The sequence below is a fragment of the Phacochoerus africanus genome, chromosome 6 (genome assembly GCF_016906955.1).
Source record: "Phacochoerus africanus isolate WHEZ1 chromosome 6, ROS_Pafr_v1, whole genome shotgun sequence".
Taxonomy (NCBI): domain Eukaryota; kingdom Metazoa; phylum Chordata; class Mammalia; order Artiodactyla; family Suidae; genus Phacochoerus; species Phacochoerus africanus.
This window is the reverse complement of record NC_062549.1, coordinates 97,707,270-97,732,266: the sequence shown is the minus strand read 5'-3', so window position 1 is coordinate 97,732,266 and position 24,997 is coordinate 97,707,270. Positions and strand designations below refer to the sequence as shown.

Sequence of the window (24,997 nt, the reverse complement as noted above, 5' to 3'; positions counted from 1 at the left end):
CTCAGTGTTCACTGTTTCTTGGGGACGAAGGGAGGATGGGGTCGGCTGGAGTGAAAAATGAGGATGTTCACTGTAGGATAAACAAACGACTTAAAAGATCAGAGGGGCCTGAGCCAGAGAGGGAAAGGACCCAAAGATTTTAAGCTTTTTCCCTCCCCCTGCCCCACAGGCATTTGCTCCTTTATTCTAACCATCCGGGCACCTGCCAGGAGCAAGAATCAAGCACTAGGGAATTCAGAAAGACTTAAACCTTGTTGGGAGATTTTCATCTGTATATGTTCAGTCCAAATTGGGAGACAAGCGCTAGTTCCTCCTCTCTGATGGGGTGGATTTCCATAGACAAAAGAAACAGGAAGAGTAGAGTTGTATTAGAAAGAAACTGGGGACTAACTGGTCTCATGACCCTGTTGTAGAGGAGCTCCAGTTCCATGGCTGAGCCGGCTTCATTGAGTGAGCAAGTGCAGTCAAGGTCTGGAATGTCCAGTCAACAGCAGCCCCTCCTTGATTCCTCTGGGATTACCCAAGTTATCCATGAGAGAGATGCTCCTTTGCTGAAGGAGCCTTTCTGCTGAGATTTTTAAAAACTTTCATTTTGGAGTTCTCACTGTGGCGTAGCAGATTAAGGATCCAGTGTTGTCTCTGTGGTGCAGTGGGTTCAAAGGATCAGGTGTGGCCTGTGGCTTGGACTTGATCCCTGGCCTGGGAATTTCCATATGCCATGGGTACAATCAAAAAACGAATTACATTTAAAAAAACTTTCACTTTGAAAATCTGGTTTATGGGAAAATATAATTGCCATGTAGTATATACCTAGACTTAATTCCCAGATTTAAAAAATTCTGCATTTGATATCCTTACATGCCAGTGCGTTTTTTTGGGAGGGCGGGGCTGTACTTTCAGCGTGTGAAGTTCCAGGGCCAGGCATTGAAGCTGAGCCACAGTAGCAACCACACTGGATCCTTAATCTGCTGAGCCACCAGGGAACTCCTTTAAGTCTAAAGTCTTCCACTTGACATTGGTGATCCTTAAAAAAAGGTTCACTTGCCATTATTCTACCACCCACATTAATAATATTTGCTTTCAAGTACTTTCACAGTTCTCATTGGATCCTCACAATACTGTCAGAAACAGACATGCTGTAAGGAAGCAGGCTCTCTAAGTTCACAGCAAAGATCTATTCCCAGAACCCATGCTTCCAGAATCCTAATGTACCCCTTCCAGGTGGGGTCTTATTTACAAGCCTAAATTGGTTTTTGTTCTTTTTTTTTTTTTTTTTGTCTTTTTGCCAGGCTAGGGGTCGAATTGGAGCTGTAGCCACTGGCCCACACCAGAGCCACAGCAACGCAGGATCTGAGCTGTGTCTGCAACCTACACCACATCCTTAACCCGCTGAGCAAGGCCGGGGATCGAACCCACAACCTAATCGTTCCTAGTTGGATTCGTTAACCACTGCGCCAGGACGGGAACTCCGGTTTTGGTCCTTAGTGAATAATTAAAGTTACTTTAGGGCAAGACTTTGATCTGAACTTGAAGGGAACACACCTGTTTCATGGATGGTTTCCTGAGTGAGGTGTTTGGCAGTTTTCACCTGATGGCACTTCGGAAGATAACCATAGGCTTGTTTCCACCATGTGATTCAACCAGCATTTAGTTTTAGATAATTTTCTCGAGAACTTTATTCAGCAAATCCCCAAATGATTTAAGCAGCTACATATGTTCTCTCTATGGCTGTGTGTGTACACACATTATAGATACTATACTAGAAATTTAGAATATTTCCTGAGTTGCCTCTCTCCTTGTCTACTTGTATTTCAACCAAAGTTTACAGGAGCACTGTTTCAAAAACTTGTCTTCAATAACATCTGCAGTTGAGGCTGGGAGGCAGTATTCTCTTCCCACTTCCTGAAGCTTTTTTAATATAACTATGCTGATTTTTGCCTTGGCCTCCTTCTTCAACTGCAGTCTTTTGAGTTCACCACTCAAAAAACTCCTGTTAACCAGAGTCACCTGATGAGGTGAGTCTGAAGTCTGCAGAATTATCATTTCTAATAACCAAAGCCTGGCCATTTCCCAGCCTCAAAAGGGATACAGCCTAGCAGGAGGGTGCACTGTGACTGGCAGAGGGCAGTGAGCTGGATTCTGAGCCTACAGCAGTACTCAAGCACTGGAAGGAGGGGAGGTGGTGGTGGTGGTGGAGTTGGGGCACGAGTTTGTCTCCCTCCACCCCACATGCTTTCTGGTCATCCTGTGGAAGGACAAATTGCACTTGGTTCATAGCAAGCCAGATCAGGTATACAATGGATGGGACAGATCTCTTATCATGGGCTCTTCTCTCCAGGCACCGAATCTTATGCCAAATCCTGCCAAAGACACAAACACACAAAAACACAAAAAACTTGAAAGGGCTCAATCTGAAAGTAAAGCTGCAAGAAAGCAGCTGCAGAGAAGGGGTAGGAAGATAGGCTGTGGGGAGGAGAATCAAGCAAGGCCCTTGCTGTCACCCTCATTACTTTCCTGTTGCGACAGATGATTGCTCTACTCACAGCAAAGCAGCTGGCTGAGACAGCTGAAGCTGACTTCAGAGTAATTAGTCATCTTCGAGGTTATCATCACCAGATATAGAGGCAGCTTCTATTTAGTAGAAATGAAGAGAAAGTTAGATACCACCCTAATGTAGCAGACACTGCCACGGAGGCTCAGGGAGAAAAATGGGCTTCTTAGTGCTCAATGACCACCTTGGTTAAGAGGTAATAAGCTATAACAATCTCCCTAGTATGGAGTTTCTGTTGTGGTTTGGTGGGTTAAGAACCCAACTAGTACCCATGGGGATGCAATTTTGATCCCTGGCCTTGCTCAGTGGGTTAAAGAATCCAGCATTGCCTTGAACTGTGGTGTAAGCTGGCAGCTGCAGCTCTGATTTGATCCCTAGCCTGGGAACTTCCATATGCCACAGGTGCGGCCTATTAAAAGAGGGAGTTCCTGTCCTGGCTCAGTGGAAATGAACCTGAGTAGCATCAATGGGGACACAGGTTCGATCCCTGGCCTCACTCAGTGGGTTAAGGATCAGGTGTTGCTGTGGGCAGTAGTGTAGGTCACAGATGTGGCTCGGATCCTGTGTTGCTTGTGGTGTAGGCTGGCAGCTACAGCTCCAATTTGACCCCTAGATTTGGAACCTCCATATGCCTCCATATGCCTTGAGTGCAGCCCTAAAAAGACAAGAAGGAAAAAAGGAATGAGTAACGTGAAGATGTTCTAGGGAGCAAATACTGTTTGAACCTGATAAACTGAGGCAGGAGAGGGTATTTGCCATCTCTCCAGGGCTCTTCTTGGTCTCGGTAAGCATGCTGCTGAGAGAGACATCTGTTTCTGTGGCCTGAGGGGATGAAAACAAGAGAAAAAGGAAGAATATATTTGGCTGGTAAGAGAAGAGACGTCATCTCATCATTTTGCTGGCAGAAGCCGGTAAAGGCAGTCGATTTTGGCTGCTGAGAGGGACACAATGCCTCTGATCAACAAGTAGAGCAACCTTAAGAGAGCACTCAACAAACTGTCATGCATGAATAGAAGGCCTCATGTCTCGAGGCACCAAAATCTGCCCCCAAAGCAGCACCCTGAATGAGTACAATGATTCACTCACCACTTTATGCAGCATCACTGGGATAGCTCCGTTTTCTTCCATGTCCTCGGGAAGCTCAACTGCATATCCTTTACGAACTAATTCTAACCCAATATCAAGTTTCTGACAAGAGAAATGAGAAAGGAATGATGTTCTTTCTGAAGGAAGGCCAAATCCAAGGAAATGAGGCAGAAGAACTAGGATTGATATATATATATATATATATTTTTTTTTTGTCCTTTTGCCATTTTTTGAGCCGCTCCTGCAGCATATGGAGGTTCCCAGGCTAGGGGTCGAATCGGAGCTGTAGCTGCTGGCCTACACCAGAGCCACAGCAACGAGGGATCCAAGCCACGTCTGCAACCTACACCACAGCTCACGGCAACACCAGATCCTTAACTCACTGAGCAAGGCCAGGGATCGAACCCACAACCTCATGCTTCCTAGTCAGATTCGTTAACCACTGTACCACGACAGGAACTCCAGGATTGATACTTTAAAAAGGAGCTCCCTGGTGACTCAGCAGGTTAAGGTTCCAGCATTGTCACTGCTGTGGCTTGGACTGCAGCTGCGACATGCGTTCAATCCCTGGCCCAGGGAACTTCTGCATGCCACAGGTGCAGCCCAAATACCAAAAAAAAAAAAAAAAAAAGAAAAAAAGAAAAAAAGAAAAAAAATCCTTTGGTGGTTCACTAAGATCTTATGAGGTAGGAATATCACCAAATAGAGGTCTCTGGGAAAGAAAAAAAGAGGCTAGGTGTTCCCATTTTGATGCAGCAGAAATGAATCCAACTAGGCACCATGAGGCTGCAGGTTCGATCCCTGGCCTCGCTCAGTGGGTTAAGGATCCGGCATTGCTGTGAGCTGTGGTGTAGGTCACAGATGTGGCTCAGATCCTGCGTTGCTGTGGCTGTGATGTAGGCTGGCAGCTATAGCTCTGATTAGACCCCTAGCCTGGGAACCCCCACATGCCGCTATACAGCCCTGAAAACCAACCCCCCCCCAAAAGAAAAGAAAAAGGAGGCTATAATATACTAAAAAAGTGAGCAATGAGTGAACCTCAACCTTACCTTTCCATTGCTAGTATCATATAAATAGATCTGGGGCCAAGTTGAGACCCCAGACTGGACGTAGCTAGAGATCTTGGCCACCAAGGGCTTCCAGTTAGCACAGTGAGTGAGTCTGTCAAACTCATCCAAAGCTTCCTCTTCCCATTGTTCACCTGGCAAAAGATTGGATGGAGAGAGAGTGCCTAAGAAGTAGTCTGAAGGGGAGAGGATTATGCCCTGGAGGGAAACTGCAACTACCTCTAACTACTCCGCAAGGCACCTATGTCTGATTGCCAGGCAAGTTTCTGGCTGTGGCTTTCTAGTACTGGGGAGGAAAAGGCACTGTGTCCACAGAACTCGAAAAGCCTGGGAATGTGGGAATCCCTCCCATGTTCTCTATGAAAGTTATTCTATTTGGAGCCAAGGTCAATAGGTGATGGGACCAATTTACCTGAAGGGGCGATCCGTGCCAGACTACACTCTATTGCTTGAAATGGAAGGCTTAGGAAGTCACTCCTAAAGTGAAAGAAATTGAAATTAGAATCCTAGTGCCAGAAGGGCCATCTTATATTTCTTGTTCTAGATAGCACCAGTTATCCCAGCAGAAGATAATCACCTGATCTTTGCAAAGAGGCTCTCTTCCAAATCCCCCTGGTGATGAATGCCAAAAGCTCACCACACCATGGCCAGAACTGAGTCAACAGATGAGACACCAGCCTGATTCCACCCTGGGCCCCACACCTACCTGAGCACCCTGAGGTCCCTCAGCGGGCAATCTCCATTATCTCCAAAGTCAACGAAGTAGAGGTCCAGGTTCCCATTCTCCAAGGTGCCAAGGACCTGGGCTCGATACCAGGAACCATTTGTAGGTAAAGGTGCTGCGACAATGTCTCCTACATGCACAGTCAAGTCTTCAGGCTACACAAGGGGATGAAGAGTCAGGAGGGGGCAGAGTTGGAGGGGGTAGGCTAAAAAGTAAACAGTGAATACCAGAAGGAAGAGAGAACAAGCCACTGCTCCACAGAAAAAGGGGAGAGAATATGTCACAATGAAAAAGATATACCCCTCCTCATCAAACCCCAGCCCTATCCCTATGGCAACTTACCAGACTGTTTTCATAGTGCTGGGTCATCTCACTGATGAGCTTATCCAATTGCAGGCTCCGAGAGCCAATGATTTGGATCCAGAAGTGATTAGGATGTTCAGAGGCAGAGACATAGACTTCTAGGAATTCATCAGCATGGAAACTGAAGTCTGGACTGGGGACTAAACACAGGGATAAGCAAGTTAACTTGCAGAATCATTACCATCTAATATGGAGACCATTATCAGAATCACTTCTGGTTGAAGTGGGGGGACTGCATTGGGGGTTGAGAGGTGGAAATATCAAGCAGCTAGTACCATTTAAAAATTGCTGGAAGGATAGCTGGATGAATTATATAAGAATATCCTGAGGAAAGGTACTAAGCTATGTTGTTCTCTCCTATATGAGACTGAGTAATAAGAGTTTGTTCACTTTCTTAGTCATCTGCCATGTATTCAAATCATCCACCAATTACAACAAAGGGAAATGCCTGTATGCTAGCCACAGCATGGACCATGGAGAAGATACATGGACAGATGTGTGCCTGTTCCAGATCCTGTTTTACCACTGACTCATTATGTGACTTTGGATAAGTCTATGAACCTCTTAGGGGCCCTGGTCTTCCCTGCCCATCCCATTACCAATGCACAGAAGAAAAAGCCTACAGCCTTTTCATTCTTCTTGGTGAAGATTTTTTTTTTTTTTTTTTGCTTTTTAGGGCCGCACCCGAGGCATATGGAAGTTGCCAGGCTAGGGGTCGAATCGGGAGCTACAGCTACTGGCCTACGCCAGAGCCACAGCAATTCCAGATCTAAGCTGCATCTGAGACCTACACCACAGCTCACTGCAACGCCAGATCCTTAACCCACTGAGCGAGGCTGGGGATCAAACCTGCAGCCTCATGGTTCCCGGGTTGGATTCGCTTCCACTGCACCACAACAGGAACTCCTTTCTTGGTAAATATTCTTAAAAACAGTAATGAGGAGTTCCCACAGTGGAAACAAATCTGACTAATATCCATGAGGATACAGGTTCGATCTCCAGCCTCATTCAGTGGGTAAAGGATCTGGAATTTCTGTAGCTGTGGTGTAGGCTGGTAGCTGTAGCTCCAATTTGACCCCTACCCTGGGAACCTCCATATGCTATGGGTGTAGCCCTAAAAGACAAAAAACAAACAAATAAGAGTAATGAGACAGGAAAAAAAGTCAGATTCAGTATTTTACTCATTTAAATATGTTTGGAGAAAGAATGCCATGTAATTCAATTACTTGATATATTACAGACTAGTTTCCTGTGAACTATCTATAATTAGCTGGTTTGTATTCAGAAAGAAATATTTGCGTTTAGTACTAATCTAAGTAGGAGTTCCTGTTGTGGCACAGCGGAAACAAATCCCGCTTGGAACCATGGGGTTGCAAGTTCGATCCCTGGCCTCGCTCACTACATTAAGGATCTGGCGTTCCTGTGAGCTGTGGTGTAGGCCGGGGCTACAGGTCCGATTTGACTCCTAGGCCTGGCAACCTCCATATCCTGCAGATGTGACTCTTAAAAAAAAAGTACTAATCTAAGTAAAATATTACAAGAGAGTCCTATCTGTGATTAAAGTTGTACGTGTAGTCAAGAAAACAAATTATTCTTTGTTGTTTCCTATTTGGGGTTATCTAGGCCAGTGGATACTGGTCCCTTTTCGTTACATACTTTTTTTTTTCTCTTTACGGCTGCACCTATGGCATATGGAAGTTTCCTGGCTAAAGGTGGAAACAGCGCTGCATCTGAGGCCACAGCCAGAACCACAGCAACCCCAGATCTAACTCCCATCTGCGAACTATGACAAAGCTAGAGGCAATGCCAGATCCTTAACCCATTGAGTCAGTCTGGGATTTAACCAGCATCCTCACCCACCTACGCTGTAGTCTTAACTGGCTGAGCCACAATGGGACCTCCTTGTTACATACTTTCAAACATGGACATCTCGGAACTGGTCTGAGCTCCAGACATCTGAAAGCTGTCATCATTATTTTTCTCCCAGGAACTTTCTTCTGGTCCTACAACAGCCAAGTCACCGCCTCCTTTGTGAGGAGGAACTGCCAGAGGCGCAGGCTGCTGCAGGCTAGGACCAGTGTTTTTCCATAAAGCTGGCTCTCCAGCGCCACCTGGTGCTCTCACTTCCTCTCTCCTTACACTGATTGGCTGCTTGCGTGGAACTCTGGTTTCTGCAGAATGAGCAATTCTCTTTCTAAGTTCTTCATCTTCTGAAACTTTCTCTAGTATCAAATGCTGTGGAAAATAGGAGAAGGGATGATATCTACATGGCCAAATATTGAATCAGGATGGAGTAAACGGTTCTTCTCATTCTTAGATACAATTCAAATCTCTCAGCTACTTGCCTTGGCTGCTGCCACTTCCTTCTGTGTTCCTGAGATTTTTATAAGTCTTGATAGTAGCAGTGTCCCCTCCGATTCTTTGTCACAGGTTATTTTGGCTCCCGAGGCCTTACAGATAGAACGAATTGTCTCGCCACCTCTCCCTGCATTGAACAATACATAAAAAGCTTCCTTCCTGGCTAAGCTTAATTACTAGAGATACCACTATTTTGTATAGACTACGAGAGTAGAGTCAGTTCTCATCTTCAAATTAAATAGAATATGAGACAGTGAATGGAAAGCAGGAGCTACTGGAATCCTTACTATAATAAGAATATTAGATTATTTGCTCTATCAATTTTATTTAAATTATAAACATTGGCTAGGTTGATGTGATCATGTTACTTTCATTCCTTTTTTTTTTTTTTTTGCTTTTTGGGGCCATACCCTCGGCATATGGAGGTTCCCAGGCTAGGGGTCCAATTGGAGCCGTAGCCACCGGCCTACGCCAGAGCCACAGCAACGTGGGATCCGAGCCGCATCTGCAACCTACACCACAGCTCACAGCAACACTGGATCCTTAATGCACTGAGTGAGGCTAGGGGACTGAACCTGAAACCTCATGGTTCCTAGTCGGATTCGATTCGGATGTGCCACGACGGGAACTCCTACTTTGATTTCTTGATCACTCAGCATACTTTACATCCCCACTTCATTAGAAGGTATCCTACATGGTGTATGAAACACTGGACCAAGGACAGGGTATTTCTCTGTCTTTAGTAGCAACACAAGGAATGCTCGAGGAGAAAGCATAATAGATGCTCTCTAGAGCACTGTCTTGAAAAATCTGGGATAAAATAAACATCCTTAGCTTCCCTTTAAAATCTAATATGAGGTAAATACGGTTACCCTTCTTCTGGAATACTTCTGGAAGCTATCTGTAAGGTTCAGATCATACAACTTCTTGAGGTAATGAGTATTGCTTTACCACTGTTTCTGCAAAAAAAAAGTAAAACTCTGGTCTCAAAGTCCCTGTCTTTTTTTCTCAGCAAGGTGAAGGGGAAGTAGGTCGGGAAAAACCCTTGGGAAGGTGTAAAAGAAAGGCAAAGGTAGGGAGTTCCCGTCGTGGCGCAGTGGTTAATGAATCCGACTAGGAACCATGAGGTTGTGGGTTCGGTCCCTGCCCTTGCTCAGTGGGTTAATGATCCGGCGTTGCCGTGAGCTGTGGTGTAGGTTGCAGACGCAGCTCGGATCCCGCGTTGCTGTGGCTCTGGCGTAGGCCGGTGGCTACAGCTCCGATTCAACCCCTAGCCTGGGAACCTCCATATGCCGCGGGAGCGGCCCAAGAAATAGCAACAACAACGACAAAAAAAAAAAAAAGAAAGGCAAAGGTAAACAAATAAGGAAACAGCAGACGAAGCTGTCCAGTGGTACCTATGATTCTGCCCACAGATCTCTGGGGTACTGAGAGCTGCTCAGACACTGGGGTATTCTCTGTCAGGATCTGATGAATTGCTGCTTTGGCCTTGCACACCTGAACAGGAAAACCACTGATAAGCAGGACCCGCTCATCTCCTATATCCTCCGTGTCCACATCGATCCGAGCACCTGTCTGTTTTCGTAGCTGCAGAGAAAAGGATACGTGGTGGTATGCTCTGGAAGAGCTCTCATCTGGGTCAGTTAAGGATACTCTAAACCTAACCCTGGAGGTAGATGGAACACAGCAGTCAGTTAAATCAGTGCTATAAGTCCTCAATTATGTACCCTTATAGAAGGAGATTAGAGACAAAGGCAACCCCAAATAGCAGTTAATCCAGACAGTTTCTCTGTGTTTAGAACGTTCTTCCCCTCTAATTTTACTGGGATCAGAGAATTGACTGTTTTCTTGACATTCCAACTGAACAAATGGAAGATGGTAAAAAGGATCAGGCGGGCAATTAAATAGCTACTGTCGATTAATGAGAGTTCATAATTCCATAGTAGAAAGGAATGATTCAAGCTAATCGAGCTGAGAATCATCCAACTAAAAATCCCCACTTCAAGCTAAGTCATCTATTCTCCAGGGAGTAGAAGTATTATTTCTAGAAGGAAAATAGCAGTTAGCTTAAAAAGTTCCTATGTTTTTTCTGTTTTAAAATACACATAGTGTGAGTGGGTTTTATGGAATGGGCCCAGAGGGAAAGCTGTTGCCGGCTCACACACTTACCTGTTTAATATTGGCTCCTTGCCGGCCAATGATGAGCTTCACAGCCTCCTGGGGAACTCGCATCTCTATCTCGATGTCATCCTCCCCAACAAATGTCAGTCGCTCCTCTGTACAGATCATGGCTCATCAGAGGAGACTTAGATACCACCCAGAGCTACTACCTCTCCTCCCCTGAATCTAGCTTTCAAAGAAACAGGGATACAAGAGATAAACTGAGCATCTCAACCATAAAGGGAAGCGGCACCTGAGTGGGAATTAGAAGGTCCCAAAAGACCAGAAGATGGGCATCATCTCTGGGATACTGTTTCCAAATGCTAAAATGGGAGAAAACATTTCGCTCTGCAAGGAAGGGGTGCTGGATTCTAGGCAAACTACTTCTCCCAAGACACGACTCCTAGAGAAGAGTGAAGGCTAGAAGTTGCCTGAGGAGTCTACTAGGCTCAGAACTTCGCTTTTATGTGCTTACGTCATCTCTCTAGGTCTGGCCCATAGGAAAAGTGGATCCCATAGTTAGTCTTCTAAAAATAGAGAATATTAAAAGAGTTTGGATATAAAAAGAGAGAGAAGAACCCATTGTGGTGTTGGTGTTGCTGAAAGGAACAGATCAACAGAATTATAAAATGGGTATTTCATAGACTAGCTTCACATTAACAATATAGGAAAGAAGAAACTTTGTCTCAAAGACCCTTCACAGAAAGCCATTTACATCTCAACAGATGATAGTCTAGAAGGAAAGTTTTCATTTCAGTTTAACAAGGCCATAGATTCACATACCTCTGCTTTCCCTATATCTGCGATATAGGATATAGGCAACTGTTGCACTGGCTGGGATCCCAAGGCCCAGTGCTATTTTCTGAATAGTGGACAAAACTTGTCCAAGAAGTCCGTTCGGTGGCCATTTTCTGCTGCCTCCTAAAATAAGCAAATGAAGGAAAAGGAGTTTTCATACAACTTGTATAACAGGCAGAGAGACTGGGAACATGTTACAATATTATTAAAAAGAATACTACTGCCTACTTTCCCATTTCAAGAGCTTGAGCAATCTGGAAGTCTACCTCATGTGAAAGGTCTCGGGTATTTTTAACAAGTTAGCTAAGGGGAACATACACATACAACTCAAAGAGGGACACTTCTTCCTCCCCAACCCCTCCAAAGAATTATACATTGATTAGTTTTAAAAGACAAAGGAGGAGTTCCTTTGTGGAATAGTGGGTTTAGGATCCAGCATTGTCACTACAGTAGCTCAGGTCAGATCACTGGCCCAGGAACTTCCACATGCTGTGGGCACAGCCAAAAAGGAAAAGAAAAAAAAAAAGAAAAGAAAAATGGAGAAAAAAATATTAAATGAATCATATATTTTAAAAATTTAATTTCATATCAAACTATCTAAAATTCCTTATATGTGCACTTCTATGTCTCCAGGCCTTTCCAGAAGCTGTTGTCTCTGCAAGGAATGGCTCTCCAGCCCTAGCTTTAGGCTTTGCTACTTCTACTTTTCTTGTAAGTACGGTCTATTTGCTATTTATACTCCTTATTTCTACTCACTTCTCAACTAACTTTAACTGTTTTCTCCTGATCCCTCACCAAAACTACAACTTCCTAGGTAATCAACCTAGAGGGCACTTCTAAGCTTACACCTGTGTCCTCTTTCCCGTGATTTCTCCTATTTACCTGGAGGAGTCTTTTGAGTTTTGAGCTTGTCTTTTAGTGACCTCTATCCATCAATATTGTTACTGGGCTCTCTAAGGGCATTTCTATATATCATTGAGGCTTCAACTACCACCTATAGGCTATGTCTCCCAAATTGTACCTGAATTAATTCTGAAACTCATCAAATCTCATTTAGACTGCTGCCATGGCCCTTGCTATCAGTCTCTCTCTGACAATGTACCTTCATTTTGCTGCCACGCATATTTTAACATATCCCTCACTGTATTTCCTTATTCCATAAAATTTCTCATCCTCCCAATTATTTCATACCATCTCTCTGAAGCCTCTAGTGCTTCCTTCTCCATCCTCCCTCTCAACTGCTGTTTCTGTGCTTCCTACTTCACTGAGAAAGTAAAGCAGAGAAATTATTAGCAAACTTACAAACTGATCCAGCTACCTCTATCTGTGCCTAATATTCTATCTTCTTTCCTGTGGCCATTGATGAGCTGTTTCTGCTCCTAGCACTAAAGTCTCTCATAAAGTGTTCTCCTTCCTTCTCCTGCTTCATTTTCCTCTCAACTGAGTGTTTCCATCAGCAAACATGTCCTTATTTCTTTCTTAAAGAAAATCTTTTCTCAATTCCACTTATTCCTCTAAACACTACTCATTTCTTTCTTTCCTTTTACAGGAAACTCAAGAGTGTCAATCCTACTTCTGTGCTCAATTTCTCTTCTTGAATGTCAAGGTCTTGCCTTGGTGACCTTGGATTTGCTAATCCAATGATCAATTCTCAGTCCTTACTTTACTCCCTCAGGATGTGGTACAGCTGGTGACTCCTTCTTTCCTGACACTTTCTTCACCTGGCTTTCACCACGGCACTCTTTCCTGTTTTTCCTTCTTTCTTTCTGGCTGTTCCATCAATCTCCTTTGTTGTTTCCTGCTTCGTTTTCTATCCTTGAAACACTGGAGTGCCCCAGAGCTTCGTCCTTTGCCTTCTTTGCTCTATCTCACTTCTTTGGAGATCTCAAGTCTCATTCAGTCTTGTCTTTAAACCCCATCGATATACTGATTTAACTCCCCAATTCCTAGATCCAGTTAGGATTGTTCTCCTTAACTCCAGGTTTGTGATCCAGCTGCCTAAGCAAAGTCTCCATTTGATGTTTAATAAGCATCTGAGACTTAGGTGCAATACCTAGCTCCTGATCTCATCCTCTTCCCGTGGTCTTTGCCATCTCAGTAAGTGGCAACTCCATCTTCCAGTTCCTCAGGTTAAAAATCTTACTTTCTTCACCTCAAACAGAACATCCATCTTAACAAATCCTATTTGTTCTACCTTCAAACTATCCAGAATCTGACATTTTACCTCTCTACTGCTATGACCACCATCTGCTCTATATCACCATCATCTCTTGTCTAGATTATTGCAACTCTTTTAATTATGTTCCTGCTTTTGCCATTATTCATTCAGTTTATACTCAACAGCTGGAATAAGTCAAATAATGTTACTCATCTGCTCGAAAACTTCCATGACTTTCCATTTCACTATGATTAAAAAACAGTCATTATAATCACCTGCAAGGTGTTCATTCTCCTCCCCCCATTAGAAAGTAAACTCGAGTTCCTGTCGTGGTGCAGTGGTTAATGAATCTGACTAGGAACCATGAGGTTGCAGGTTCAATCCCTGCCCTTGCTCAGTGGGTTAACAATCCGGCGCTGCTGTGAGCTGTGGTGTAAGGTCGCAGACTCGGCTCGGATCCTGCATTGCTGTGGCTCTGGCGTAGGCCGGCAGCTACAGCTCCGATTCAACCCCTAGCCTGGGAACCTCCATATGCCGCGGGAGTGGCCCAAGAAATGACAAAAAAAAAAAAAGTAAACTCCCCAAATGCAGGAATTTTTTGTTTTGTTCCTTAGTACTTAGCACATAGTAGTCACTCAGTAAATATCACTTGTTGAATGACTCAATACACTTATTATTCTTCAGCAACTCTCTTGCCTACATGTAAACCCAGTGGCAGGAAAGTTTCTTTATATAATCTAATCTCTGCCTACCATCTTCACAGTCTTATGTTCTAAACCTGCCTCTAGGAGGATGTGCTCTCTAATGTATCTTACTCTGACATGCTACTTCTGTCTTCCTAGTTTTATTCCTTAGCCCACCTGGTAACTCAGAAAAATCCTATTCCTTGAGGTCTCAGCTCTACCATCACCTCTCTCGGAAGCCTCTTGAATTTCTCCCAGCTAACTTAGGGTGAGGTTCTCTTTAGCTCATACTGCTGTGAATGATGCCTATATGATAGCGCTTATTAACACTGTATGCAACTGTTTATCTAATACACCTGTGTCCTCCAGACAGGTGGCTTCACCAGTAGTCTTACAGGACACAGTTCAACCACATTTATTAGGCACTTCTATGCACTGGATGCTACTGTAGTACTAACGATCCAAAGGTGAAAAGATAAAGTAGCTACCATACCACCAGGCACCTTCTGTACATTATTTTATTCAATCTTCATACAATTCTGTAAGGTAGGAAATATTAACCCCAGATTTACAGAGTACACACGCTTAAAGAGGTTACCTAACATCTCATCCAGAGTCTGGGTTATTACTTGCATATTAAAAACTTTTTTTGGAGTTCCCGTCGTGGGGCAGTGGTTAACGAATCCGACTAGGAACCATGAGGTTGCGGGTTCAGTCCCTGCCCTTGCTCAGTGGGTTGACGATCCGGCGTTGCCGTCAGCTGTGGTGCAGGTTGCAGACGCGGCTCGGATCACACGTTGCTGTGGCTCTGGTGTAGGCTGGTGGCTACGGCTCCGATTAGACCCCTAGCCTGGGAATCTCCATATGCCGCGGGAGCAGCCCAAGAAATAGCAAAAAGACAAAAAAAACACCTTTTTTTGGGGGGGTGCACCTGGGGTATATGGAAGTTCCTGGGCAAAGGGTCGAGTTGGAGCTGCAGCTGCTGGCAACAGCCACAGCCACACAGGATCCAGGTCTTGTCTTCGACCTATACCACAGCCCATGGCAATGCCAGATCCTTAACCCAACCAGCGAGGCCAGGGATCGAACCTCATGGATATCAGTCTGGTTCACTACTGCTGAGCCATAATGGGAACTCCCTACATATTAAAAAACATTTTAAAGTGACTTTATGACTTCTGCCCTGGCTTTTACCTAAACTCTCATGGGAGTACTACCTGGTGTCTTTATCCTGATCAATACATTCAATTCAAAATTATTAACAAATACTGGTGGAAAACATTGCAGGTGGTAAAAAAAACTAAAGAAAACGTCTATTTCCCAATATTACAACCTAGTAAAATAAAACACAATGTAGCTTTTAAAAAGATTTGCTTTAAAATGAAGAAATGGGGAGTTCCCACCATAGCGCAGCAGAAACGAATCCCACTAGGAACCATGAGGTTGCGGGTTCGATCCCTGGCCTTGCTCAGTAGGTTAAGGATCTGGCATTGTAGTGAGCTGTGGTGTAGGCTGCAGACACAGTTCGGATCCTGTGTGGCTGTGGACGGCAGTTGTAGCTCCAGTTTGACCCCTAGCCTGGGAATCGCCATATGCTGTGGGTGTGGCCCTAAAAGGCAAAAAAAAAAAAAAGAAAGAAATGTAATTTATGCTATAATTTGCCTCCAGTCACAAAAAGTCAATCCAAATAATTATGATATCCAAGATATGTCACTCACTTATCCTAGTTAAGACTAAGAACATATTCATTAATAGAGGACCTACTTAGAAATAAAACTTTGGTTCCAAATATGTTTCCCGACAGCCTTTTAGGAAAGAGTGATGAGGGAAAGGTGAAGACCTACCACAAAAATCTTATTCCAAGGAGCAGATAAAAATCACAGAGAGACTGGAGTTCCCATTGTGGCGCAGTGGTTAATGAATCCGACTAGGAACCATGAGGTTGCGGGTTCGATCCCTGCCCTTGCTCAGTGGGTTAAGGATCCAGCGTTGCCGTGAGCTGTGGTGTAGGTCACAGATGTGGCTGGGATCCTGCATTGCTGTGGCTGTGGTGTAGGCTGGCAGCTGTAGCTCTGATTAGACCCCTAGCCTGGGAACCTCCATATGCCACAGGTGCGGCCCTGAAAAGACAAAAAGACCAAAAAAAAAAAAAAATCAGAGACAGCAGGTAGATTTCCTTCTACTATCAGAAACAGGACCAAGTTTTTTCATCTGGCCTTGGAGAGTTTTGTTGACCTAAAGAAATAAACTTCTTCAGAGAACTACCAGAAGTTTGCCAAATCTATTTTTTGTAGTCAATAGTTTATAAATATATATATGCATGTATGTATACACCCCCCCCATCTCTTTTTGGCTGCACCTTTGGACATGTAGAAGTTCCTGGGCCAGGGATCGAACATGTGCCACAAACATGATCTGAGGTGCAGCAGTGACAATGCTGAACCCTTAACCCACTGAGCCACAAGGGAACTCCTCTAGTCAATAGTTTTAAACAATTTTTGTTTTTTTTTTTTTTGCCATTTCTTGGGCCACTCCCGCGGCATATGGAGGTTCCCAGGCTAGGGGTCGAATCGGAGCTGTAGCTGCCGGCCTACGCCAGAGCCACAGCAACGCGGGATCCGAGCCGCGTCTGCGACCTTACACCACAGCTCACGGCAGCGCCGGATTGTTAACCCACTGAGCAAGGGCAGGGATTGAACCTGCAACCTCATGGTTCCTAGTCGGATTCGTTAACCACTGCGCCACGACGGGAACTCCTTAAACAAATTTAATCTACTCTCTTGCCCAGACTCATGGCCTGAAGAGAAAAACCACCTTTTATTATCTTGGTGAGAGGCTCTTTTCTTTTTTTCTGTTTTTTTTTTAGGGGCCACACCCGCAGCATATAGAGATTCCCAGGCTAGGGGTAGAATCAGAGCTGTAGCTGCCGGCCTACACCACAACCACACAACGCCGTATCCGAGATGCGTCTGTGACCTACACTACAGATCACAGCAACGCCGCCGGATCCTTAACCCACCGAGCGAGGCCAGGGATTGAATCTACATCCTCTTGGATGCTAGTCAGATTCGCTTCAGTTGAGCTACAATGGGAACTCTGAGAGGCCCTTTTCAAGTGTCTTTTGTTATTCCTGCTAATTAGTTATGAAATAACCATTATATAGATAGTCTCTGACAACAATGGTTTGACTTACAATTTTTGACTTTACAATGGTGCAAAAGTGAAATGTACTCAGTAGAAAGGATGCTGGCCCTAAAAAAAAAAAAAAAAAAAGACAAAAAAAGAAACAAGAAACCATGCTTAGAATTTGGTTTTTTTTTTTTTTTTTTTTTTTTGCTTTTTAGGGCCGCACTGGCAGCATATGGAGGTTCCCAGGCTAGGGGTCTAATCAGAGCTACAGCTGCCAGCCTACACCACAGCCACAGCAACACCAGATCCGAGCTGCATGTGCGACCTCCATCACAGCTCACAGAAACGCCAGATCCTTAACTCACTGAGAGGGGCTAGGGATCGAACCAGCAACCTCACCGTTCCTAATCGGATTCATTTCCACTGTGTCACGTCAGGGAATCCTGAATTTGGACCTTTTCTCAGGCTAGTCAGCCAGCAATAAGTGATAGCACACTGCAGCTCCCAGTCAGTCACAGCATCACAAGGGTAAACAACCAATACACTTACAACCATTCTGTTTTTCACTTTTAGTCTTCAATAAATTACATGTGATGAAGTAAAAATTCATATTCTAAGGCAAGTCAAGGATAATCTAAACATAAAAAATTTTCTCTGCCCTTGGCCTCTCTCCGATCTGTGCATTGTGTATCTGGATTATGCCGACCAAACCTTGCCATTGGCAGAAATACATGCTCAACGTAAAGTGCAACACTCTTGAGAAGCTAGACTCAGAAGCAGCACACATTCAATTCACCACTGTTCTCAAAATTTTAAGATCTCATATCTGAATTAGGCTGCCAAATTAATGAGAAATTGTGTCACAAAGGTCTAACAGCTCCTGTGCAGGCAGACAGCCACTTATGGGGATACCAGCTGGGTTTATGTATGCTTGCAAGTACTTAATTGGGAATTACAGGAAATCCCATCCTGAAACGACCAAGACTGGATTCTCTCTGACATTCCTAAACCAATTTTTTACACCCAGTTAAAGCTGGAACTTTCCTGGATCTCTGCCCACAGTGTTAACTGGAAACAATGTAAAAGATTCTCTTATTTTTATCTTTTGGCCCTACACGTGGCAGGTGGAAGTTTCAGGTGTTGGACTTCCAGGCCCCTTCAAGGAGACAGAATTCAAAGTTTCTGGCCAAGAATTACCAGACCCTTATTATCTTCCCACCCATCTCATTGTAATGCCACCTACCTCCTTTGAGCAACCTAGTCTACTCCTTCCTAACTGCTACTGGAAAAGGTATGTGGCTCACTCCTCACCCATTTATAGGGGCTTTATATTTATACATCAGCGAGTGCCTCGTAAGGCCCTTCCCCCAACAAATCAGCAGGTCAGCAGGTGTATGCTGAGACTTCTCTCCCTGGGCTGTAAAAACAGACATGACCACGTGCCCAGAATTGGCTGTCCCTGATTGTCAGGAAGTGGGCCCACTGTGTTAACAGTGTCTCAATAAACTTGTCTTTTCTTCACCTTGTTTTGAATCTAGAAAATTCTTTTTTCCGACGCCCGTGTACAGACCACAGCACCAGGGACAGGGATTGATCCCGCGCCAGAGCAGTGACAATGTCAGATCCTTAACCTGCTAAGCCAGCAGGGAACTCCAAGAGTTTCTCTTTTAAAAATTAGGTTAGCAGGGAGAAATATTTGCATAAGGCTAGCTCTTTGAAACTCTAATGCCTATGAATTAGAAAAACTTCCAAATTGCTGAAATTTTAGAGAGCTCTCATCTTAAACTGTGGTACCTATTTTAACTGATACACAGAAGCCCCCTGAACATTTCAAAATAGCCTCATTGAAAGATTTGTTGTACAAGACTAATGAAAGATTAATGATATAAAAGGTCCCTGAAACTTTACATCCCCTATATCCTCTTTTGAATACTCATTCTAGTAATCCTCTAATGCACTACACCTTCACTACAGGGTGAGTGGCCTTTCCACTCCGAAAACACTATTAAATGGTTACCTTTAGAAATGGGACCCCTTGAGGCTATAAGCTATAGTGAAAGTATTTCTTAAACTCAAGGAGGAGCCTCAAGTGTTTGTAAATGGATTGCCAAGTTGAGAAGCCACTGTTTTGATTAAACCAACCCCAGCTGATAAAGCAAGACAGAATGGGGAGGGTGGGAACCTTCTCCCCTAAGCTAAGCAAAACTCCAAAATTGTCAGTCCTTTCTTTTTTTCTTTTGGCCGTGGAAGTTCCTGGGGCAGGGATCAAACCCACACCACAGCAGCGAGAGAGCCACTGTAGTAACAATGCTGATTCTTAACCCGCTGCACCACAAAGAACTCTGGTCTGTGGTGCACTGTGGTCTGTCAGTTCTTTCCCGTCTTTGAGGTGGCCACTCAATTCTTTAAGGAATTAACAACTGTCCTTGCTTTAAAAATCTAGTCTTTACAGGACCAGAGGTGTGGCTCCAGAAACAATACAAAGCCCACCAATTCTTTTCCACTCCCCAAACCTCACCTATTTACCTTAAGAGACAAGTATTGAAAAACAAAAATCTAGACTTTAAGGAACAAAGCCCTCCTAGGAGGAACTTGCTTTTCTCCTCCTGTGCCTTTAAAAGGCAAATATTCTACTGGGTTTTTCTCCAGGAACTCTTATCTTAACCATCTTTTTCTCTTTTTTTTTTGGCCGCCCCAAGGCATATGGAATTCCTGGGCCAGGGATCAGATTAGAGCTGCAATTGTGAACAACGCCAGCTGGATCCTTAACCCACTGTGCCAGGTGACACAAGGAACCTAAGTCCCAGGACTCTAGAGATGTCCCAGTACTCTGTTGTACCTCAGGAACTTCTTGACTATCTTTTAAAAAGGCAAATCTCATGCAAGTAAAAACTACAATGAGTCAGAATGGCTATCATTAACGAGTCTACAAATGGAGATCTCTTGTGGTGCACAGGGTAAGGATTCAGCCAGCGGCCTGGGTCGCGTCTGTGGTACAGGTTCGATCCCTGGCCTCAGAACTTCTGCATGATATGGGCATGGCCAAGAAAAAAAAAAAATCTACAAATAACAAATGCTGGAGAGGGTGTGGAGAAAAGGGAACCTCCTACACTGTTGGTGGGAATGTAAACTGGTGCCTCAGTGTCCATTGACAGATGAGTGGGTAAGGATATGGTACGTATGCATGTATGTACAGATATACACATACACACAATGGAATACTAGCCATAAAAAAGGATGAAATAATGCCATTTGCAGCAACATAGATAGACCTGGAGATCATCATACTAAGTCAGAAAGAGAAAGACAAACTTATATGTGGAATTTAAAATATGACACAAACGAACTTGGAAAAGGGGGTGAGGGAGGGATAAATTAGGAGTTTGGGATTAGCAGGTATAAACTATATATATAAAATAAACAAGATCCTACTGTACAGCACAGAAAACTATTTTCAATATCCTGTAATAAACCATAATGGAGACTATGAAACAATATGTATATATACATGTATAATTGCACTTTGACATACATCAGACACAACACTGTGAATCAACTATACTTCAATTAAAAAAGATAAGACGCAAATTCCAACAAGAGTATGGGTAATTTGAAACTTATCAATGACAAAACCTGAAGTGTCTTCTCCATAAATGTTAGTAAAAAGGGTTTAGCCATCTAAAAAGGTGACTTTGATTTGTTCCATCTGCCAAAAGCCCAATTTGAATCCAACCACTTGTAATGATGAGTTTAATATTATTGTACCTAAATCATGGCTGAAATTTTGGAAAGAAAACTATGGCATGTCTGTTCGTAGGCACCTATATGTGTTGTAGATCTGTGGTACTGCCAAAATTAATTTGTAAAAGAATATTTAGTTGGCTTAAAGGAAATTAAACACTTAAATCCTTCCTTCTCCAGATCTCTGGCTTGGTTGTGTCTTGTAGCTTGACACTCACCAGAGGGTGAAGCCAGCTTTCGGAGAACTATCTGGGAAATATTCAGTATTGAATTTACATCTGGTGTTAGAATTAGGGTAAGCTTGCTGGTTTAATTAATAATACATATCCATGGAGTCATCAACATTAAATATACAACTTTTATTGTATCTAGGTTTACTAGAAATCAAGTAAGACCTTATATCTCTTGCAAAGTTTGTCAGCAAGAAAATAATGATATGATGAAAATCTTAAATAAAATAGAAGTAAATGAAATGAGCTTTTAGGTAAACTCTTTAGGAATAATTACATCTATAATAGTCTCTCCAGATTTTGCTAATTTGAAATTTAGAGTTTTTCTAAATTAAGTTAAATGATGGAAGTCTACTGAATATCTAGATAATTCCTAGATAAAAGGAGATAACTGAAGCAATAGTTACTGAACACAGACTTCCTCTTACAATGAGACCAAAGACATTTGGAACCATTAATATGTTTGGTGCCACACTAAGATATTTTCTATAGAAAAGCAGGTGTATTCTAGAAACCATAAATATATTCATAAGTTTGCCAATCTACAGAATGAGGATGAAAAAAGACAATACTTGCTTACTATTCATTAAAAGTCAGTGTTTTAAAAGAGCTGAGAATTCTAATACATGTATTTTGAGCTACTAGAATTAAGGTAAACATCTGTATACAAAGGAAGTAAGAGGTGTATTTTCAGGAAAAAAGAATGTATGCAGAATGGAAAAACATTGCCTTTGAAATTTTTTGTCCTTTTTAGGATAGCACCTGTGGCATATGGAGGTTCCCAGGCTAGGGGTTGAATCAGAGCTGTAGCTGCCGGCCTACGCCCGAGCCACAGCAGCGCCAGATCCGAGCTTCGTCTGTGACCTATACCATAGCTCACGGAAACGCCGGATCCTTAACCCACTGAGTGAGGCCAGGGATGGAACCTGAAACCCCATGGTTCCTAGTTGGATTCATTTCTGCTGTGCCACGACGGCAACTATGAGAGATTTTTTTTTTTTTTTTTAATATGGCTGCACTCACAGTATATGGAAGCTCCCAGGCCAGGGATCAAACCCTTGCCTCTGTAGCAACTCAAGCCACTGCAGTCAGATTATTATTATTATTATTATTTTGCTATTTCTTGGGCCACTCCCACGGCACATGGAGGTTCCCAGCCTAGGGGTCAAATCGGAGCTGTAGCCACTGGCCTATGCCAGAGCTACAGCAACGTGGGATCCGAGCCGCATCTGCAACCACAGCTCATGGCAACGCCAGATCGTCAACCCACTGAGCAAGGGCAGGGATCGAACCCGCAACCTCATGGTTCCTAGTCAGATTCGTTAACCACTGGCCACGACGGGAACTCCCTGAAGTCAGATTCTTAACCCACTGTGCCACAGTGGGAACTCTTCGAGATCTTTTATTGTCACTTTGGTTAAGAGAATAGGTATTGTTCCACAGTGACTTATGCCTATTTGACCAAGTGTTTTAAAACTGGTATTTTTGACAAACTTCCCAAAGATCAAATTCTTTTTTTCTTATTAAAACTCATTTAATTATTTATTTACTCATGAAGGTAACATGCACAGAATACAAGATTTAATACTTTAAAATGTGTGTGGTTTAAAATCTCCCTCCTACTACACAGAAGTCTCTGAGGTAATAAATGGCATTTATTTCTTGTACATTTATCAGAGCTCCAAAGTCTGTTTTACCTCCAGCTAACTTTGAGGTTTTTCAAAGTATCCCTGGAACATCTCTTCATCTGAGAGAGAGGACAGAATGACCCTATTATGACCCTCTTTCCTAGTTTGGGTCTCATTGCTATGGATTTCCATAGCACTGCAAACATCCCTTCATAACACATGCATTGCTTGTAATTGTTGATTAATGGCTATGTCTGTAGTGAGGATGAATTGAAGGCAGCAGCAGCAGGTATAGGGAGACCAATTCAGAGGCTAGTCCAGGTGTCAATGATGGAGATGGTGGGAAGTAAAAAGATGCAATTGATTTATGGAAAGGTTAGAGGGTGAGCCAGGGAGCTGGCTATCAGGTTTCTCATTTGAGCACCTGGTAGATGGTGGTATCTGAGAATATTAATGATTTTATTGTGGAGGGGTGTGGGTGGCAGGATGAATGTGGCAAGGATGAATTTATTGGGTGACTTCTATTTGAATCAAAACCTAAATTTTACTAACTCCTCCTCAAATATTACAAATAAAGTCTTTTTTGTTATCAGCTGATACCTCAAGGAATGAGGTATTAATATCAACTAATTGATAGTATAGTTTTGTTTACAATTTACATATTCTTTCACATTAAGTTTCTCTCCCAAGAAAAATAAAAGTGGGAAATAACATGATGGAAATGGGAATAACTATAATACTAAATGCTCATTTGTATTAGATTTTATTACATCAAATTGAATATGAAGGGGAGACCAGAACTTAAGACCACAGCTCCTAGAAGAAGCTAGGTAAAAAGAAGACACGTGCATCATTTGAAGGTTGAGAAATGTAGCCAGACAATGCTTTTCAGCAAAAGCTAACTTCAAATTATCTTGACATTTGTATTAAAAGGTTGCTAACAACTATCTGATATGCATAACTACAACTTACTTTTATAACTTCAAAGTCACTTTCTGAGCTCCACGGGGGCAAGGATCTTATCATTCCAGTATCTCCTAAAAACCAGAACTTAAAAAGTACCTAAAACATGGTGATAGGCTTGTTGAATTGAGGCAGCTCATTCAATTTTCCTCATCTTTGCTACACTTATTTTTAAACCAGTGAGTGAAAAAAGCCTCCACCCACTTCTCTCAAGCTAAGAGTAGCTCTGACATGTGAGTCTTGAGCCAAAACCCACGACGCTATGTGCCTTAAGGATGAAAGAGGGAAATTGGAAAAACAAACCAAAACCCCCTTATTATTCTGACAACGGTAAACAGTCATCCTATCAGATAATACACTAAAAGGCTGCGAAAAAGCAAAATGCAAACTGATAACCTGATGGTGCTTCTGAGGCTCAAAAAGGACCAAAGAGCCCAAACTGGCTTGGGGGGCGGGGGGGGGGGGGCTTCTCGCACTGGTGCAAGTGTCCACGGTGGCTAAACTCTGGGACCCGCGCATTTCCTTTGGATACGGTTACCTGCCCCAGGGTGGGAGAAAGTTGCCCCCACACACAGCGCCTCACCGCCCCGGGCGCTACGCCAGCCCCCCCCCCCGGCCCCACACCCTCGCCTCGCTCTGAGACGCCTCCCTTCCCTCAGCCCATTTCCTCCTCCTTGCTGCCAAAGGAACCCCTGACCCAGCCTCTCCACTCCCCAAGGCTCCGCTCCCGCCCACACCTTTACTGATCCTCGAGTCAGCCGTCGCGCGCTCCGCCTCGCACCTCAACCGGAGCCTGTCGCCTCTTCTCATTCGCAACGCGCCTCAGAGCCCCGCCGGCCTCTCTTCAGCCGCCGCTTCCCCGCCCCCTCTACTGGCCCTGACCAATCAACACCCGGTTAGCAGTGCGGCCAATTAGCCTTCCCCACCACAACCAATCCTCGCGCGGGATGCCTCTGAGCGACGGCGCTGCTGCGTGCTGACACCCAATTACCCGGATGGAATTCAAAGCCGGCCCACTAGGTCAGCCAATAGGCTACAGGGAAAGGAGGCTTCGTTAAATTGAGATGCCACCTGCTGAGTATTAAACAGCCTATTAGAGGTTCGCGGAGTACTCTCAGTCCATCTCCAGGCCAATTACCCAGGGGACTTCCACCAACCAAGCCTGCAGGAAAAATCAGCGCTCCCAAGGTGCGAGGGTGTGGAATCACTCACTCATATCACTGTTCGCACATTAGTGTCTTTGTATAAAGCCAGTGCCACCCCTCAACCCAAACCATTGGGATGCCACCTTCTGATGGGCGATGCTCCGCTACCTGTTTCTTCTGCGATCTTTTGCCTCGACCTGTCCCCGTACCATG

At 43.8% G+C, this 24,997-nt stretch overlaps 1 protein-coding gene across 1 annotated transcript; it reads right to left on the bottom strand.

Annotated features, from left to right (window-relative positions):
* Positions 1 to 1,658: 1,658 nt before the first annotated feature.
* On the bottom strand, positions 1,659 to 11,217 carry TDRKH (tudor and KH domain containing). Its single transcript, XM_047784646.1, is given in 14 exon segments — positions 1,659 to 2,360; positions 2,544 to 2,631; positions 3,277 to 3,373; positions 3,638 to 3,739; positions 4,687 to 4,838; positions 5,117 to 5,181; positions 5,411 to 5,583; positions 5,771 to 5,931; positions 7,705 to 8,026; positions 8,137 to 8,276; positions 9,547 to 9,736; positions 10,319 to 10,425; positions 11,093 to 11,186; positions 11,188 to 11,217. Coding segments are annotated over 13 exon segments (1,677 nt in total). The 3' UTR covers positions 1,659 to 2,360; positions 2,544 to 2,587.
* Positions 11,218 to 24,997: the final 13,780 nt, after the last annotated feature.